Source organism: Pleurodeles waltl, chromosome 2_2, assembly GCF_031143425.1.
Source record: "Pleurodeles waltl isolate 20211129_DDA chromosome 2_2, aPleWal1.hap1.20221129, whole genome shotgun sequence".
In the NCBI taxonomy this organism is placed as follows: domain Eukaryota; kingdom Metazoa; phylum Chordata; class Amphibia; order Caudata; family Salamandridae; genus Pleurodeles; species Pleurodeles waltl.
The window spans coordinates 642,374,591-642,395,876 of record NC_090439.1 but is presented as its reverse complement, the minus strand read 5'-3'; the positions used below and the strand labels follow the sequence as shown (position 1 = coordinate 642,395,876).

At 42.0% G+C, this 21,286-nt stretch overlaps 1 protein-coding gene across 1 annotated transcript in view; it reads right to left on the bottom strand.

Annotated features, from left to right (window-relative positions):
• The window catches only part of LOC138273698 (lipoxygenase homology domain-containing protein 1-like), a 504,427-nt gene that overhangs the window by 304,825 nt on the left and 178,316 nt on the right, over nucleotides 1-21,286 (bottom strand). The window contains exon 2 of the mRNA XM_069218898.1: nucleotides 10,630-10,831. Coding sequence (XP_069074999.1) covers nucleotides 10,630-10,831 — 202 coding nt within the window. The remainder of the gene's footprint in view (nucleotides 1-10,629; nucleotides 10,832-21,286) is intronic.

The following is a 21,286-nucleotide window of genomic DNA, read 5'->3' as shown; positions in this document are numbered from 1 at the left end:
AAAATCGGCATACTTTTCCCTGCCTTTATCACAAACATGGGCACTCCTTGAGAGAGTTCCACTACCCAGACTACCGAAACCCGACATATTCAATCTCAGTCGCTGCACCCGGTCCATACCACATTCAGCAGTGCCATTTTGAAAATAAAACTTGGAAGTAACTTGTTTTACAGATGTATCATATACTTCCAGAACAGAGGTTTTTTTTGGGAAGTGGAGGCCGGGGGCAGGGGTTTATAGGACACCACTGTTTATGGGGTAGTAGCCAATTTCTGAGCTTTTGCCCCTGTAGGCTAGAACACACAAAGTTACCATACTCAGAATACTAAAAATGTATCTCCTGTATCTGAGTGTTCAATATCTCTGATACCTTGACTTTAGCTACTTTTGGCAACTTAGATCCTCAGTCCTCCTCACTACTCCTACACCATTCTGACAGAACCCAGCTTCCCAGTGGGGCTGTGACTGTGTCAAAAAGCTGAAAGTGTCAAATGATACTGAAAATATGTCTAGCCATCTCAGGAAACGTAATGATATGCTTCTTGGATGTAACCACACCTTTCTCTACATAGTCAGAGGCTGAGTGATCATACGTAGCTGCATACCATGCCTAACAGGCTCCTCATCCCTTGTCTCTTTTATGAAAGCTCCTATTCTGAGTCACTGTAAAGGTATATGATACCAATGACCAAAAAATGGATGCAAGCTGACAGCAATTAATTAGTCAAATAAATCAGAAAACACAAAGCTCCTTACACTTTAAAAGTCATTCAGTAACTTCCCCATTCCCAAACCCACAGGTTACAAGGGAATACAACCTCCATGGTATTTACTAAACCCCACCTACTTTGGAAGCTCTACCCCCTGGGTCACTAGTTCTGCCAGATCACGTTGGGCTCACTTGGCATAGCAGATGTAACACACACACACATGCACACATAAGACATTCTTCACTGCCCTATAACAGCCTCAGTTTGATGGGGTTACAGCAACAAACAGGGCAAACTAAATGAGTGGCTTACCAGAACTAAAGCACGTAACTCAGCAGCACAACACAGAACACAACGATTGCTTACTTTTAAAGGTATTTTTTAGAGTATGACGAGCATTCATTAGTTGCTGCAAATGTAATATTGCCATTGGTTTTGTCCAAAGACATGATGCAAAAAATGTTTTTATGTTGGGTATTGTATGTTTAAAGTAATGCTGTGATATGTTGTGGTCGTTTCTTGTGTGGATGAGATGTTTTCGTGTACTGTTGTGTTGGATTGTTATGTGCTGTTATGTTGAAGAGTGTTTGTATATTGTAGTTGGGCTGCTGTATTGTAATTATTTGTCATTATAATAGTGAGTTGTTTTGTTTAGATGTTGACGTATTTTGCTATAATGTGTTGTTTTCTTATTTTGTGGGCTTGTGTTAATGTATTGAGCTGTGATATTTTCTTGTTGATCTCTTGTTATTTTCATGTGATGTGTTGTATTGTTGTCTTGCTGAAGTGTTGCTCAGTTGTGTTGGAGTGTGTTTTTCAAAAGCAATATTAACATGAAAAGCTTGCAATATATTGTATAATGAAGCTGCATAGAAAATGTGTTAACATAGAAATAATGCACACGTTTGAAATGTGCCTACGGGGAGTGGCTACCAAAGTATACGAAGACTAATGAAAGCTTGTTAATTCTGAATTAATTATGTACTAATGTTTTGAATTTGTATTAGCATATCATAATTAGAGTTATCTATTAGCAGTTGCTTATTATATTTGAAGGCCTTAAATTAGCGAGAGTCTGGGCCTAGTTGCCTGGTCTTGTATTAAACTGCATTTTCTAAACGTGTAATGTGCTGTTTTCCTGAAGGACACGAAGCTGTACTTTTCCAGAAGTTAGATGTGTGTAGCCGTAGTAAATTCTTTCTCATGAGAACCGACTTGCTCGAAGAGACATTCTTGCTGAATGCAACAGTGTAATTCGTAACAGGTGCAAGGCTGCCTGGAGTACGAGAAAACAATGGGGACACTGACTGGAGCGCAAAGTGTAACTTTTTTTACCTGACATTCCAACCGATGAAGACATCAATAACATGGACCAATCAGCGACATGAGAACTGTGATTTGTGGAAAATTCTGGCAAAGTGCGTGGACGATTATTGGACAGAGATAAAGATGCACCAATTATTATCCAAAGAGGGATTATGGGCTAATTAGGTAGTTTTGATTTAACCGCACGACCCAAGGAGAAATTAAGCCATTCTTTTGAGACTTTGCCATTTATTCTTCCTGATACTTTAAACCATCCCCTATTCATTCTTACCTATACTTACTTCTCCTCCATATGAGGGAAGAATCCTATTCCTTAGCTATGCTATATTGAGACTGAGAGAGCGTAGCTTATATAATCTATATTAACATGAGATGTTTAGGAAATAGTGTGATAATGCCGCATAGAAACTGTATTAGTATATTTTGCTAAAACGTGCACATGAAATGTGACCACGGGGAGTGGCCGCCAATGTATTCCTGGACTAATGAAAATGTCTAATGTTTATGAATTATTGTAGTTGAATAGTTTTATTCTAATTATTAATGATTATGTTGTTGAAGTTTTGCTAATAAACCTTGTAGGCCTTAAGTTAGCATGAGCCGAAGCTTAGCTGCCTGGCTCTCATATTAAATGTATTTTTCCTAACGTGCAGTGTGCTGACTCGTAAAAGGACATGACCTCTTGTTTTCTTCAAACTAGAAGCTGAATGTACCCATAGTAGATCCGTTCTCATGAAATTCATATTGCTTGTAGAAATGTACTAACTAAAATGCAACAGTGTAGATTAATGTAATGTACAAGGTCGCTCAAACCGGCACAGACAATGGAGCTACTAACCAAAAGATGTGCAAAGAATTACAAAAGGATGAAATCACACCGGACGTGCTACCTCTGAAGACGTCAATCATATGGACCAATAAACTGCCTGTGAATCAATGTGGGGTGAAAGATTTAATGACATAATCTGTTTTTAATTGGCTAAAGATAGTGGGGTGCAACATTCATCCAATCAAGTTTTAGGGCAATGTACAACGAAAAAGGGATAAAAACCTATGACACACGGAAGTGGCTAGATTGGTTAGGGAAATGCTGTCGATTTGATCCAGAAACTTTGTCACTCTGTTTGGTGACTTATTGGTTTTACTTAAACCATCCTCTTCCTTAGATTGCCCATTTTACACTTTGCCTCCTTAGGAGGGAAGTGCCCCTTTTTCTCCTGAGAGCTGAGTTTTGACTGATGACGAATCAACTGATGTCCTGAAGACAAAGACCGAACCTGAGTGCTGACCCAAACCTTGGAGGGTAACTATGACAAAGAAATTGTGATTTGTCTGTTTGCTTTTCCTTTCTAGGTACCAACTGTTTACTTTTGACAGAGTCCATAGCTAGATGTTTTCCAAATTTGTGTTCTAAATTGTTTTGCATGAAGCCCAACATGCCAATGCTAATTAGAGGTTAGTTCAGAGGGATTCACTAAAACTGACCCAAACAGACAAACGACTGATTCAATGCAGTGTTGACGATACTCTGCTAAAGATAGATTATGTTCATGTTGTGCTATGTTCTGATGTTTATGATTCTTGCTTTGATGAAATCTTATCAGAGTTGCCATATCGTGACTATGCTATTGTGTTTCTTGGTTTTGAGATTAATAAATCTGCTCTTAGAATTGTAATCAATAGGGAATAAACTTCATAAAATTCTACTAAACTGGTGTGGTTATTCATGACTGCAAGGTCATGATATTGTCTTGAGTTGATTAATATCTTTGACTAAAGTGAAATGCATTGTTGTGATAAAAATTGATGACATTATTGACGTATTGATTGACATATTGATTAGCTATCTCGTCCTAAGGTGTCTCTCAACTGGGTCAAAACATTCATTGGCCTAAAACGAGTCCTGATGTGTAATAAATTATCATAGAAGGACGCGTTATCAAGACTTTGCCCTGTCCTGTCTCTGCTGATGGTGAATTGACTGATGTCCTGAGGACGAAGACTGAAGCTGTTTGCTGATCTGTTGGATTGATAACTATCTGATGCAAATTTGTAATTGTCTGTTTGCCTTTCCTTTCTAGGTACCAACTGCTATTTTGACAGAGGCCATAGTTAGATGGTTCCCAAATTTGTGTTTGCTAAAATGTTTTGCATGAAGCCCAACATGCTAATGCTAATTTGAGGTTAGTTAAGGCGTTCACAATTATCCGATGCAAATAGACAAATGACTGAGTTCTTGCTTTGTTGAATCATGTATTAATGGGACTTTGCTAAGTTGCTTCATATTAATGCTGTGTCTAAATGCTGAATAATATAATATTCTCTATGCATTGATTAAATTGCGTTCTAATTGAAAACCTGAAGAATTACTAATGAGATGAATTACTAATGAGATTAACAGAAATGATATTAGATTGTAACCAATAGGGAAATAAATACCCTAACACTTGACTAGTTTGTTGTGGTTATTCATGACTGAAAGGTCATGGTGTGTTCAACTATTGAGCCTTATTAAACGTCATTAATTAGCTTGTTGATTAGTTACTGGGAATATTGATTGGGTTATTGATCTATTGATTTGTGATGTCAAAAAGACACCTCGTACTGGGAAGTCCCTGAACGTGGTCCAAAGGTTCATCGACCTAGGCGTGTCTCCTTGAAAGTTTACTTATCAAGGCTCTGTTTTTGGTAGCAGAAGATGGTTAGAAAATGTTCTCTCCTTTTTTTTTTTTCTCCGCAGCGAAAGTCAAACAAACAAAAGTCTTCCTTCAGCGACTATTTACAGCTTGCAATTGCACTCCCAGGATCCTTGTCAATTCAGGTTAGCAGCTTGTCAAAATCGTTTTTTCAAAAGTCAATTCAGGTTTTTCAATGTCTCATCCGGTAAATTCTCAGTCTCTTTTCTCCAAAAACTTTTTCTCTTTACTTTATTTCGATCTTTACACCAATTCAGTCTCTTCAGCCAGATTCAGGTGCCAAAGTACTGACCTGGAATCTCTTGATCAAAGCAAAACGCCAAGAGCTCTTGTTGCCATTCAGCTGTTGTTGCATGCGCACATTCAGGACCTGCGTACCTTCTGTTTGCTGCTCTCTTTCTTTTCAACTTGCGATCACCTTGCAACTCTCCCTCACTTAGATCTTCTCTCCTAGTTGTATCAACTTCTTCCTGTATTGCATCTTCGACAACCATTTCTCCCTTTTTCACTTGCAATTCTGGCCACTTGTCTCCTTTCAATATCTCTCTGGTCTTGGATCTTTCCTCCGGCAACCTTTCGCCCTCTCTTGGCTCTATGGTGTTTTCTCTTGATGGACCTGCAATCTGCTCAGGAGGAGCTTGGACACTCTGACTCTCTTCCACCTCAACTCCTTTGCCTTCTGGGTCTGTCAAATGCTCTAGCTCATTTCCATAATTATCTGCTTCTGGGAGAACCTTTCTCTGATTAGGCTCTCCTGTTGCCTCAGTTGAGACAGGCTCACCGTCACCCCTCTGGATCTCTTCTCCTTCGTCTCTTACTGGAGTGACCAAGCTCTCCTCAACGGGCTCTCCCTCTGTCTCAGTTCCCCTTCGATCACTCTCCGGCCCTGAGACTTTCTTTTCTGTTGTCGGTACTTTCAACAACTCACCTTCCTCATCAGTTGGACACGTCACCTTTTTCATGTGACTGGCATGGATCCAGTTCGGAATTCCCGCACACTGCACAGCAGTAGTAGTCGTTAGTATCACTTGATATGGCCCCTTCCCGCATGGCTCCAAACACGTCTTCCTTACGTGTTTCTTGAAGACAACCCAGTCACCAGCTTTCAGGTTGTGTCCTGGATCATTTATCGGTGGCAGGGTGGAAGCTTCAACCTTGTGAGAAAAAGAGCGGACCACATCAGCCAGACCTTTGCAGTAGCCCAACACCTTATCATCCGTGATATTCACAAGAGCATTCGCAGGCACTGCGGGCAATCTCATAGCTCGGCCCATGAGAATCTCATGAGGAGACAGTCCTGTTTTCTTGTTGGGCATATTTCTCATTGACATTTACACCAAAGGCAATGCATCGGGCCATTTCAGATTCATGCTGCACACATTTTCGCCATTCTCGACGTCAGGGTACCATTCATCTGCTCTACTAGTCCTGATGCTTCAGGGCGGTAACTACAATGCAACTTCTGTTCAATGTTCAATGCTGCACACAATAGCTTAACCACCTCGTTGTTGAAGTGACTTCCCCTATCTGATTCTAAAGAGATCGGAAACCCAAAATGTGGTATCAATTCCCTAAACAGCAGCTTCGCTACTGTGAGGCTGTCATTCCTGCGTGTAGGGTACGCTTCAATCCAATGGCTAAAGATACATACAATCACCAACACATATCTCAAATCTCCACATACGGGCATCTTAATAAAATCCAATTGCATTCTGCTAAATGGACCTCCAGCTCTCCCAATGTAGCTCAAACTTACCACTGTCCCTTTCGTTGTAGTCTGTAAAATTGGGACATCGGGGTAAAGTCTCTGAACCTGTGGTGGTTGCAACTGAGATTGCATACCCTGGGCAGTGGACGCACTAAAACTACTCTGTACCGGGACTGGTGTTGAGACAGGACTAACCTGTACTGAATTCGTTGCCACCTTCTCTTGGGACGAACCTGCAGGACATGTACTAGTACTCGGTCTATTGTCATCTATCGCATATGGTGGCAGTCGATCATTCAATAACTGGTTAAGGAACTCATCATCGTCTGACTCATCTACCTTTGACCAGGGCTTCCTAGCCTCTTTGTCTTTGGATGGACTTTTGGCAGTCTTACAATTAGCTTTCCCCCCTTTGTCTTCACCTCCTTAAGCTATTGCTGGAAACAGCCTGACTCCATCTATTGTTTCCCTTCTCCAAACCCTTTGTGCACCATCCCACCTAGCCTCCGCTAGTGTCTTTTCTGCTTTCCTCATTCTCCTCTCAAATTTCTGTTGCTGTTGTCGTATGGCCATCAGCTCCCAAATTGCTAATGCCTCAAACTGTGCTGGCCTCGGAGGTGGCTTTAGCTCATTTAGCACCCTCTGCAAATTTTCCAAAACTCAAATTGAACGTTCCGTGCTCCGGAAACGCCAAACACCCTTCTTTTTTCTCTGTAGCTTTGCACCATTGCAACTACTGAGTCTTATTAAACGTCATTGATTACCTTGTTGATTAGTTACTGTGACTATTGATTGGGTTATTGATCTATTGATTTGTGATGTCAAAAAGACACCTCGTACTGGGAAGTCCCTGAACGTGGTCCAAAGGTTCATCGACCTAGGCGTGTCTCCTTGTAAGTTTACTTATCAAGGCTCTGACGCGCTATCAGTTGCACTGCATTTTTCTGTTATCTTGTATTAGTCTCTTGTTGCATTGTTGTGTTGTCATGTTCTTGAGGAGGGAATGTCGCCTGAATCGTGCACAGTGGTATGCTGCTGCCCCAAGTGTGTGACTGTATGTATATGGCATCCTAGTTTTTTACTTTGGCCCTAGCCTCATGGTAATCTAATATGTGCGTAGAGGTCTAGGCCTGTTTCTTGACATGAGTGAGATCCTTAACTTACCCTGTAACCTGGAGTGCACAACAAGGGTAATCTCTTTGAACAGACAGTAAGCTACTATCTCTGTCATGGTTGAGCGCATAGAGTGGCCTACTGGCTCACTCGTGTAAAGTTCAGCTTCTATGCACCTACTCAGATCCTAGAACTAACACTCCAAGTGCATATTTGAATGTGTAACCTATATGGTGCATATGTGGTGTGTATGACAGAACCAGAGCAATGAAGGCACTTGGGATCAATTTTGTATGCCCCTGTCCTGGCTCCTTGCACCTGGGAAGAGACTTCATAGTGAAGTGAGGGAAGAGGGGACAAGATTTATTTAGAAAATTAAATAGGTATTTTGCTGAGTTATGTTCTGCTGATTAGTGTTCCTGAAGCACTGCCATTTCGTAGCTCTAGACTTTTTGTACTTTCCTAATCACTCACTTCAATAACAGCCAGGTGCAGAAGCCTGATATCTCTTTGTGTTTCAGTTGTGGGTGCTTTAGGCTACACACAACCCTGTCATGAGAAGCATCACTCTTACAAAAGCTGTGCCTGGAGAGCAATCTGGAAAGGACACCAGAAACGAGAACCCTCCAACCAGGTCTGATGTTGCGGAAAGTGGATAGACATGGCCTGTCTGCGTTTGATGTATAAAAATAGATCCTGCTGCCCCCTTTGTTATTCCAGTTCCAAGTTCTTCTACAACAAGGAAGGGAGTGCTTCACAAAGTACTTCGAGGATTGCTGTGCAACCAGAGCTGGCATCTGCCTGACAGCCAGCTTTCTAGAGGTGAGGGGACATCGCCTGACTCCATCCCTGGCTGGAAGAATTGCTCACCTGTCTATGTTTGCCTGTAAAAACCAGCCTACCTGCTCAGACAGGGAAGGTGCCAACCAACCCTGTAGGAGGAATGACTGTCCAGGAGGCATGAGGAGCTGCGTGATCACGGTGTTCGTGGGGCCTGCCAGAAGAGGAACACTGCGGATACTGGCCTGTGTACTGCAGTGTCAGCGGAAAACAGACCTGCAGTTCTCAGTGGGTGCAGAAGACCTGAAGATCATCGAAGCCCAGTTGGGGCTATGATCCGAGTTGGAATCAGTTGTGACCCAGAAAAGAGTCGAGTGTACATGACCTCTGTGTCAGAAGAAATCACATTGTGATCCCAGCCGCTGTACCTAAAAAGGCACGACCTGACAAGCCACCTTGACCAGAGAAGTGAGACCCATGAGGAGCCTTGTGCAGCTGAGACCAGCCTCTGGATGGCCACACTGCTTTTAAGATGGCCTGTGTGTGACCACACTGCCAGGACAAGATCAATCTGAACAAGGCAGCACTGACACCAGAGCACTGTCCAGCTGTGTTGTGTGTGATTCAGACTTTGGCAGAGATCGGTGTTGAGTGCTGAGCTCTAGCACCACCACACTATCTCTCTTGGAAGCCTGTATCTGCTTGCAACTGACAGTCAAGTGCTAAATGGGTCTTACTTGGCCTAGTTTGTACAGCATTAGTAGGACGGACCTGGGATGTCGAAGGCAAAAGATCTCAACCTTCACGGTTGAGTCCCAGTAGCTTGCCCCATGGTTCCCTAAACAGAGTTTGACAGGTTATTCAGCACATAGAGACGCTTTGGTATAAAGTGCTCTAAATATGTGCCCTACAAATCAACTCAATGGAATCAATGGGAACTTGACTCACCGAGGTATTTATGACTGAAATGTATGTACACTGCTGCAAATATCTCTATTTACACCAACCAGGAATATACAAATGGATTCCTGTTAATTGTAAATGGATTTACTGCTGTGGATTTCTCCAGCACAAGCCAGGAGAACTCCATAGTAGTAAATCACAACTGAGGGCTGGGAAGTGGATGTTGCAAGGCATGGTTAGGTTTGCAAGCTTGGGACCACTCACAAACATGTATGTTTGTTATCTGATCACTTTCCCACTCACGGCTTGATCTAAATTTACTCCAGTCATAGGCTGAAGTAACTCCCCTCCTCCCTGTGGATTTTTTTTTTTTAAACATGCATTTGCAAAGAGCACTCCATTTCCAAAGTTCCACTTACTCCAATGGCCTAACGCACCTTCCAAGCATAAATTACCTGCTAACTTCAATCTGGAAGCTACTCCCGACACCTTAAATGATCATAATATGGTAATATAGCTCTGTATTCTGATAGTCTTTTTACCCGGGCAATGGCATGGACATCTGGCTCTGTGTACACCTCAACCAAGGTCTTCAAAAATTGATGTTTTCAGGTCGTGATCTCTGTATATCTGCTAGTCGTGAAGAGTTCCAGCAGGTGTAAGTTTATAGTTAGAGTGGAAACATGAGTGCTGTCGGGAGCGACACACGCAGGTGGCCAATGTGATGGAAGTGAACATCTATAAAAACAGTAACCCACATCTTTGCCTTCTTCCCATCCTTTTATACATATAAATATAGAATGAACAATTAAATGTTGAGAATGAGGGTGTTAATGGGTGGTAATGTCCTCCACATACTCATATATCTCATTGAAATGTCCAGGACTGTGAGAAATAGATTTACCTCCTACAGAAAATGGGTAATAAATTATGTGCATTAATGTTACTATGAGTAGATTAACAACTTTTCAAAACAGGTTTTTTGGGTCGACTTTACAATGTTCCGATTAGAACATCCTGCCCAATGAGCACACAATATGATAATCATTTACTCAAAATCAAACTCTGTGATCACTCGGTTTAGGTGTTATGTTTCGCTTCCTTATCACGGTTGTGAAGATCTGAAGTTTGGCTTCACTATTAATATTCACTTCATCCAGCTTCTTTTATCAAATTGTCAGGCCCCGTTCCTTTTAGCCTGAAAGGTCCATCTATTCCTTTTTCACATTTCTCATTTCCTTCTCTGATCTTATGCTCTCTACCCATTTTCTAAAAATGTATGGTTATTATGAATACACACTCGGCCACTTTCACAATTGTAGCATTAGAACATTGGTTCACGCTGAATATTCTGTATTTTTTAATTGAGACAGTAAGAAATAAATAATTTGACCTTCAACGTGCAAAGTTGCTGCTGACGTCTTATTCTTGCGATCTTTCACCCAGCTTCGAAAAAGGAAGGTTATCTTTTTTTCAGCAAATTCTCCTTCTTTTACAACAATCTTCTCAGGCTGCCAGTCAGAGCCTTTTTCTTTTTCCAAATACAGCTCTTGTAATTGGCCGATGTCCACTGCTTCAAAAGAACAGATATGAACCTGCAAAATTTGAGATCAGCATTGAAACATTAAGGACATTTATCCAAGTACTTGGTAAGCATGTTGTGTTTAATGTGGCTATTGAAACATTGTCATGTTATCTCAAAGAGTGCAGTGTCAGTTTAAATAAACATCTAAGGCAGAGTACTGAATTTAGATTAGAGTAAAGGAACATAAATAGATTTTCTAACAAAAAAGATTCCATCTGGCCCATCTTCTGCCACCTGCTATGATAGCTTAATCTCCATAAATGCTTCGTGGGTTTATAAACTCTTAAGAAAAAAAGATTCCATTTTTAATTCAAACTTCTAGTCTAAACGTCCAAGTGTTCCTTGGTGCTTATGACATGGAGAGAATTAAGATTACTAATACTTTTAGTAAATCCTTTATAGAGACGAAGATTCACCACCTACAGATGACTGATTTCAAGTTCATACTTTAAGTTTCAATTTCTTTTAAAAAATATGCATTTTTCTGTCGACATATGAATTGATCACATGAAATTCAGTCCCAGGGCAAATTGTAGGAAACGTGTGAAAAATCTATTAACCTGCATCCGAGAAGGACCAACGGTGCATGTAACATCCAACTTCAGCTTCCCATTGGCAACATTTGTTGATACTGGGCTGACAACACCATCCCCAGAAGGGCACCAGTAACCTGTTTGTGTCCACAGTAACCAGCACAACCGAACCACATTCCTCAGCAAAATAATGTTTCAAGTTGTAAAAAAAAAAAAATTCTGGATTATGGGGCAAAATTGGATTTGTGCACGAAATATGCGACCTTAACAGCTGCTGGATGTGGAAATGCTGATTCAGTCACACACTGCCTTTCAAGTTGCTCATTCTTACCTAGCAAAGAGCTGGGAAAGAGGATGGGGGAAGTTATAAAAGTTTTATTGATAATCTGTAAAGCCAAGACGATGAGACAATGGGTCAGTCTGACCCATTGCATATTTATGTTAGAAATATGTCAATAAACTCAGCTTTTATCATGTGTTGAGAGGTTCACATCAGTTCAAAGCAAGCACCCCAAAGATGCCCAATGATATTTTTTACCAGTAAGTATACCATTGTACATCTGTTCCTTTCTTTCAGTGCTGCAGAATACTTAAAATTAGTCAAAAAGCTGCACTCCTGGATAGCTACATACAATTCATATATTTAGGGGCAACTGCCTAGGAGATTTCCAAAAATACAAAAAGCGCCCACTTTCACTTTCTGAAACCTGTAACAGGGCACAAAAATTACTTCCTCTGAAGAAGAAAGTTTGCATGCACGAAGACCCGTAGGTTACAACACTGGGGCATCCTTTCTGGCTTCGAAGGCGCATTGTTTGCAGGCTGCTGTTGAGACACAAACTGGTAGATGCACCAACACTACCAATACAACTTCCTTAGCCACTATTTACTAAGTTCCTCACTGTCATTTTGCTAGAGCTAGATCGTGCACAAGGTTTTTCTGAAGTCAAGTGACATTTCTCCATTTACAAACTCCCTTTATGACAGTAATTGTTTTTAGGCAATCTATTTAAATACCACACTGCTAAGGGTCATCTCTGGTGGTGATATAAGGAATCTACTTGAATTGATAATAACACTGCATCATTTTATCAAATGGCTCGATAGCTACCATGGACTGCATGAGGCATCTTCTGAACAAGCCAAACAGCATGGGCAGTTGATCTCAGTGAGATGGGCCCAACAGCTTCTCAAAGCATGGTGGTTACAGGGATTGTGACAATTCACATCACAGAAGATAACCTCCGTTTTGGTTGTGTCTTGAGAACACTAAAAATAAAGGTTCAACAAGACAAGAAAATCTTTGTAACTGGGATTAAATGTCGCTCCATTGTCACCCTCCTCAACTTCCCTGGACTGAGAATGTTTGAGCATAAGACTCGGTATATGAAATAATGATGAAGCACCTGTAATGGCCTTGGTGAAGGAGAACAAGGTTTATTGATGAGGAAGCCTGCTTGCAATTGGCCTCTAAATGGAAGCTCGCTTGTTAGAACAGCAAAAAGTGACGGCTAGAAAATGCTTGAACCAATTATCCACAAGTAATGACTCCAGGGAGCATTTCAGTCCGTTATTTTGGATTGTATCTATGTTATCATAGGCACAGAGTAAGCATTTACACACCAGACTTGGCCCAGCCCAAAATGTGTGAGTCCATCCCAAAATTGCGAAGTCCGGAAAAAATATTATAAATTAAAACGTTCTTGGATTTTCCTTTTAAGGGCCCTATTGGTTGTGGTGAACTACTCTGTATTTCTGCACTGGTTTCAAAGCACTCTAAATTAACACATCGAATAAATATACATAGATCCATACAACAAGGGGAATCTCTTGAACACACAATACAGCGGCATATGTGCTAGTCATGGAACTATTGCTGCCACTGATCTAATAACTGAGCTCTCCAGGGCACAGCCTCATGGGTTTGCAGCACCTTTGAAGGAGGGAGCTGCCGAATGCAATAATCGCCTGTGGCCCACCCCAAGGTCTCCCTTACTCTCCATCTAGCATCCGCCAGCACATCTGGCATATTACAAAACCCACAGGTATAGGTGGGCAGAGGACAAAGTCTTTTGAGACTCTGCCAGAAGCAGATGCACCCCACCTATTGCAACGTTTACAGCGGCACATCAAAGCCCCGGTGCATTTTGTTTTACTGAAACGACTTTTAAGCCCTTCGATAATACCTAAACTGGGACAGGAGCGAGCGAAAGCACAATAGAGTATGTGCTCAGTTTACCAAGCACAAGCAAATGCAATAGGCTCCACACCGTAATTTCGTGGAGCGCTGCTCCCCAGATAAATTATTCGGCATAACTGAGGCAAATATTGCAACTGGAAAGGCATTTCGAGGAGAATACCACAGACCTGTGCCAAAATCAAATCGATTAATGTAGTTCTTACCTAAAGGTTTATCACTAACAATAGAGGATTTACCCGAGAACAGGCCCCCATTACCGGCTCCTCCCTGCTCGTGATGATTTTAATCTTGGTCAGAGAATGAATGACTGTCCTCCACAATCCACCAAAGCACTGTAAAGGGATTATTATCGTAGACGTAAAGCAAGAGTCATCCACTGCGCTCCCTCGCAAACATCCATGGTTATTGCAAAAACACATTTTGTGATCTTCAGTTAGAATTATTGCAGCTCCACAGCTGAAATGGCTTGGCTGAGATACACTGGCCTGTCTCAGTTTCATTTTCGAAAGGAGGACATAATTCAGTACCGGGATACTGAAATGCAGCTGCAATGGAGGAGTAGAAATCATCTGCTCTAACTTCTTAATTTCTAGTTAAAAAGCTCCACCAGTGTTCTTAGTCCATGTATTGTAGTCTTTCTTTCACGGACACCATCCGGTGTCTTCGCTCTGCTGATCCATAGGTGCATTCTTTGTGTTACTGTTCCTTCTCCTCCTCTCTCTGTTCTCTTTCTTCTAAAAATCCTCTCCCTCCTCTCGCCACAGCTCCGTCTTTGGTTGTGAGCATAAACCTCCTGCCGTCCCCTACCTCTCACACAATGGTGCAGCGTCGTAGAAGGACTTTCTCTGGGTCAAACACACGGATTCAAAACGTTGCCCACTACTCATAGAGTGGGTTATACTTAAGTCACTCCGTGTTTCTTATTTGCAAAACGGATCGTTGGCAATCAAAATACGTGCAATGCAGGCTCCGTGTACATGCTTACTTTTGTATTAATGGATATAGTGCCTAGACGTAACACTGGGAAGGGGTGAAGGCACAAGGCGTACGAACAGAAGGGTAGAAGTACACTATATTTAGCACTCGTGATGAGGACATTAGTAAGTAACTGGGGGAAACATACCAGGGGCAGGTGATACAAATGTACATTACACCAGCATATCGATTTCTGTTAACCACCCAGTGAGCAACTTAGTAATTAAGAACATTTCAGCTAGGCAGGATTATAAAATGTACAAAAACAAGGTATACACAGTTCCACAACGTAAGTATAATCAGGAAAACCACATTGGGTCCTGATCTAAGGAAAAGATCGTAAAAAAGAGAGAAGAAAGAAGAAAGAAAGCCAGGTCCCTGGAAAATTAATTATTTTGGAACAAGAGCCCTCACTCACCAAAGGTGACATGCTTCATCCTCGGGCTTTGCTCCATGTCAGGCCGGCGCTGCAATGCCTGACGGGCCCCTCAAGGGGGGCTCTTTGCCGGAGATCTTTTGAGATATATGCCCGGTTTAGAAAGAATAGGGTATAGGATTGGAAAAATTCTATTTAAAAATAACTAGAGGTTAGGCAAATTTTATTAAATAATCCAACCACTGTCATGATTAAAACCAAAGAGCGGGGAGAGAAAAGAACAAGGTCTATGCTCCCCAAAATATTATTCACTTCCTCACTCAATTTGAGGTTAGGAATTGTACGCACAGGATCCCCTGTACGATTCACCAGAAGGTCAACATGTTTCTCGCTATTGATGTCCTATGGATCTAACGCGATTCTTCAGGACCTAAACTACCTAATCCTATGTGTAAATATAACCTATAATAAGGAATATTAGTACAATGCAGGGACCCTCCTCATACTAGTGGATGGGCCGCATCAGGTAAAGCACCAAGTAACGGAGGTCCTACTGAGTTGGGACCTGTCCGAAGTTTGCGGCATCACCTGCCCCGTCTCGGTGTTCCTGGAATAGGGAACACCCGTCAGGCATTGCAGCGCCGGCCTGACGTGGAGCAAAGCCCGAGGATGAAGCATGTCACCTTTGGTGAGTGAGGGCTCTTGTTCCAAAATAATTAATTTTCCAGGGACCTGGCTTTCTTTCTTCTTTCTTCTCTCTTTTTTACGATCTTTTCCTTAGATCAGGACCCAATGTGGTTTTCCTGATTATACTTACGTTGTGGAACTGTGTATACCTTGTTTTTGTACATGTATTGGGAGCTCTATACACAGGACCAGGATTTTTCTATCCAAATCTCCCTTTTTCCAAACCCCTCTTTTAGTTGGTTTTTGAGGATTATAAAATGAACATATTTCACAATTTCTCAAATAAAAATACACGTTCCTGGTGCGCCCGCCATTGCAAAGCTCAAATTGTCGAATATGAACTGATGGACGCACTCCACATGTTTCAACCAATTAATGACACCTTCATTAGACTTTACAGTCCACTACAATCACCAGCTGAAATTTTAACAGGTTCCACAAATGTAGGTCTTTCAGCAGGGTTGGCACGGAGGAGCCTCACCCCACTGGCTAAGAGCCAATAGCAGAAAAATAAACACGATACTTGAATATCGTTTTATTTTTCTGCTGTTGACTCAGCCAGCATGTGAAGGGAGGGGTGGGGCTGGGCTTCAGGAAGTTGGGGGGGGTTGAGTATGGACTGCACTAAGTGCTCATGTGTGTTTAGACAGAATGAGACAGCCGGACAAATACACATGCGCACTTAGGTTGGAGAAACTGCACAGGCCCCTGGGATGTGTCTGAGCGGCAATCCTGGCACTGCTTCATGCTAGCTTTAGAATGAAAGCAGTGCCAGTATTGCTGGGGAGCCTGTTCTGGTGTCCCAGAACAGGAAAGGAGGACGAGCGAGGCTGCAGGAGAGGACGGCAGCAACAAGGAACACTAGGTCTTTTTTTTTACTTTTAATTTATTCCTCCTTCTTATTTATTCATCCCCTGCTGCCCACACCACCCCTCCCCTTGATATTTGCGGAAGACGCCGTTATCTTTCAGGTTCTGTGAATCATCTGTAAACTATACATGAGTAAATTATCACATTTCAAAGTTAATTTGTATTGAAGCTTTGTAAATATAACTCCATACTGTATTCAGTAATCCAAACTGATTGTGACTCCATTCCATATTTAAGGCCTAATTACTAGTTTGGTGGACCATGGAATGCCAAACTTGTGGTGGTGGTCAGACTGCCGCAATCCTGGCGGTTGGACTGTAGGATTACTATGGGTTGGCAGTGGTCTGAGTTGTGGTCAGCCAGAGGAGTGGCGAGTTCAGCACCGCTTTGCTGATCACAACTTTGCAAATTTCCGCCAGTCTTTTCATGGTCCACGACATGGTGGGGGCCATGTCATGGGCAGTGCAGGGGCCCCCTGCCAGCATCCTCGGAATGCGTACTGTCTGCAGGTGCCAATGCCGCTGCACAGTTTCTACCATGCTGACTGGTGGAAATGTCATAATACGATGTTTCCACTGGTCAGCCCGGTGGAAACATCGTAATACAGCGATGGTGAGGCCGGCGGGTTGACTGCTGACTCACCACTGCCGTATTAGAGTTGTGGCAGTTCAACCACCCAACTCCTAATCCGGCCCTTAGTATTCCAGACAGATTTGAGCTTCATTCCATATTTGCATTCCCAAAATACCATTGCTACATTTAATATTCAGTATTCATGATGAGCTATAGCTACATTTTAAATACAGTGTTCATGCTCAAATATATCTCAATGTATTTAGTAGATCATGCAGACTAGAGCTCCATTCTCTATTTAGCTCCATTCTATAGCTCCCGTCAATATTTTATGTTCCTGACAGACTAAAGTTCTCTTCCATAAATAAGAATCCTGACAGTCTATATATCCTTCCATACTTGGAATTCAAGACAGACTGGAGCTTCATTACTTAATGTTCTCCAAAGACTGTAGGCCCGTTCTACATTTTGTACATAGCATATTCCATATTTAGTATTCCAGACACGGTTGAGATTCTTTATGTGTGCCGGAGATTGTAAGTATGTCTGTCAGTGTTTTACAAAATGTGTGTTTTTGTTCTGGATTATGTACTAATACGTACATTATAATATATATATATATATATATATATATATATATATATATATATATATATATATATATATATATATATATCCAAAAACAAACAGCTGCAAGCAACTTCGCCACCGCACTCCAGGAGGAAATTATTTCTTTTTATTGCAGTCAGGATTAAATCACCATCCTTCACCACTGACGCGTTTCGACCTACTGGTCTTGATCACATATATATTACATAGACATAGGACAGGGGCACTGCAAGCATTCCTTTAAAATGTAGTGGGAACTTTACAGAGCATAGCAGTTCCCTAGGAATGTATAACAAAAGTTGCAGGAAGTCTTGATTCACAACTCCAGGAGAGCTTACAATATTTTTTTAAATTACTGAAGCTGTATGCTCTTCAGCTGGAGTAGGAGGACCATTTAAATTGGTCCTAAGGCTACATTTTGTGGCTTGAAAAGTTGAATAAGACTCAAAACATGGTTAGGATTTGTTTTTTAAATGCTTTATTTTAAATACTTTTGATAAGGCAGGTGCTATTAATCATTTTTATGTATGTACATGGAAATACACTGGGTTATAGTACTGACAAATTATTGTGGTTATTACACGACAAAGCTAATAGGTCTGCCTTATACTGATTGATGTTGTGCTCATTCTTTACTTTTCTCAGGCTCATTTATTATCAAAATCCTGATGATGATCCTCCTGTTTTTTTAAAGGATCGAAACGCCATCAGCTATCTATATGGTCCCAGTACTGTGGAACATAAAAAAGAAACGGCTGTGTTTTTCTTGTTTGATACACACTCTTGATCACATATTGACACAAGTGTGTATCATATGTAAGGAGCACATAGCATGTTTCTCACCACACACACACCACACATTCACAAATGTTATTACATTTAATATTACATAAAATTGAATAACACAACTTTTGTGTGTGTATACAGTGACAGTGATTCTGCTGTTCTCTACACATCAGCTTACCCAAGGTCCTAGACAACATTCAGGTTCGCTTGTTATCTATAACACAAGGCCAATAGCCATGCCTTTTATATTTTGGTATTCTGACCCTTTGAGAAAGCAAGTATATATTCACTGAAAAAATTAAAGGTTACAGGGACGTTATAGTGAGGAAATAGAATTAAAAAAGACAGAAATTCACTTTAAAAAACAAAGGTTACAGGGACGTTAAAGTTAAGCTCACATTATAAATGTTAAAAACTATGGAAATTCACAAGTTATAGTTAGAGTTATCTCATGTAACTATAACTCGTGCCCGAATGTAACTATAACTCGCGCCCCAGCCATGCACATTTTTTTCAACAAGAATTTTACTGCAAATATCACATTGATATTATTAATGTTGTTATCAAAGATGTCATGAGTGCTGTAATTTGTGGGTTAATTAGCAGTCCACGGCAAGTGTGCAAGTTATAGTTACCTTAGTGGCATTAGTTATAGGGCAAAGCCCCTATAAGCACCCAACCTTGCACTGTGCACGGCCTTCACCCATGCTCAGCAAAGGTTGCCCACAAGAGCTGGCCTGCAGCCAGACCTTGCTGCCAACCACCCTAACCACCCAACCCCATGATGTGCACGGTCCTTTGGGCGTGCGCAATGGGCGTTGGCCAGAGCCTCTCTGGGTGTGAGAATAGGTGTATCTGGTCTGAGAGTGGCTGTGAGAGTGTCAGTCTAGGTTTGAGAGTGCGTACACCAGTGTTTTTGTGGGTGCGTCAGTCTGTACCCAGGTCAGTGAGTGGGTGCATGAGGCTGTCAGTGGGTCTGTGAGAGTCTGAGTGGGTCTGTGAGTGGGTGCTTAACTTCCTGAGTGGGTTTGTGAGTGGTGGGTCATGTCTGAGTAGGTCTGACACTGGCTACATGAGTGTCTGAGTGGGTCTCAGAGTGGGTGCATGACAGACTCAGAGGGTCTGTGAGTGTTTGTCTGACAGTCTGAGTGGGTCTGTCAGTGGGAGCTTCAGTATCTAAGAGGGTCTGTGAGTGGATGTCTGACAGTGTAATTGGTTCTGTGACTGGGTGCATCAGTCTCTGAGTGACCCTATGAATGGGTGCATTAATCTCTGAGTGGTGCTCTGACTGGCTGCATGAATTTCTCAGTCACTCTCTGAGTGGAAGCACTAGTCTGAACAGGTGTGTGAGTGGCTGTATCAACATCTGAATATTGAGTGTGTCTCAGAGTGAATCTCTTGAGTGAGTATGTGAGTTTGAGTGTGTATGTAAGGGGGTGCATAACTATTTCAGTGGGTCCCTGAGTGGGTGCATAAGTGGCTGAGCGGGTGTGTCTGTGAGTGAGTGAGGTTCTCAGCAGGTCTGTAAGTGAGTGCATGTGTATAAATGTTTTTTTTTTTTGCAGTATGGTTTGCGACAGTGCGATGTTACACAGGTGGTCGGCGCAGGGGGATGCGACGGAGTTGCAACTCCATGATCGTTGGGAAAAAAAGAGTTTAGAACCACTTCAAACTCATAAGGGACCCCCTCAGACACTCTTTGGTGAAACTTATGGGGTCAGAGTACCTCTACCTTGACCTCTTTCATTATTTACAGCCCCTATTTCCATCCCCCAGGGCTGTGCAGCGGTTGATAAGATGGTGGCCGCAACATTCTCCACAGGGTGTGACCAGCCAATTAAATTGCTTCCTTCTGTAGCACGGAGCCGCTATGCTTGCGTTGGGTTCGTGATGGATCCGCGTCCCTATTTGTACACATTTGGATTTCCTTTCATTTCTCAAAAACTACCACAAGGATTTACACCAAATAACAATAAGGGCTCTTTCTGGACCAAGAGCTAGCTCTCAGCCAAATTTGGAGTAATCCTGTTCAGTCATTTTTGCGCTATCGCTGTTCAAAATCCCTATGGAAAAACAAATGAGGAAAACGCGTTTTGGGACTCCCCTTTTTCTCAGCCCTCCCCCAGACAGATCACCCCAAAACTTTCCAGACAGCAGCTTATGTGAGCGTAAAAGTTCTTTGGAAACTTTTGTGAAGATTCGTCAAGCAGCACCTTTTAGAAATGGTGTTTCTGGTTGGGTAGGGTATGCACCTATGCCAGGCAGAACTCACCCACTCTAGTCAGGGCGAGGGAGTTACACATCCAAGATAACCCATGCTGACCCCCTTGGTAACTTGGGACGAGCAGTCAGGCCTGACCCGGAGGCAATGTGTAAAGTGTTTGCACAACACATGTGACGCAATATATATACACACCACTAAGTAAACACAACACTGAGCTATGTAAAAATAAACTGTATTGCACAAAACATAATTAGACCAAACATTACATGTCAGAAATACCCTGCTATCTTAGCAGTTATCAGAACGTTACACAGGTTACTAATACTCTGCAGGACTAAGCAGTAGTCACATTAGAACACGTAAGTACTCAGAATTCTGCAACATAAGGAGTAGTCAGGAATCACACTATAAAACCAAGATACTTATCATGGTATTACCATAAATGCCCATAAGAGGAACATTAGAAAGCATGGGTTATTTCCTAAAACATACAGATGACCATATCAGGCCCATAACGCCTGTAGCAGGAACATTAGAAAAGGATGGGTATTCCCTGAACAGTACCTGTTTCTGTATGAAAGGCACCTCCTGTGCCAAGAAGATCGATATGGGGGCCCCCGGCACTCCTATGT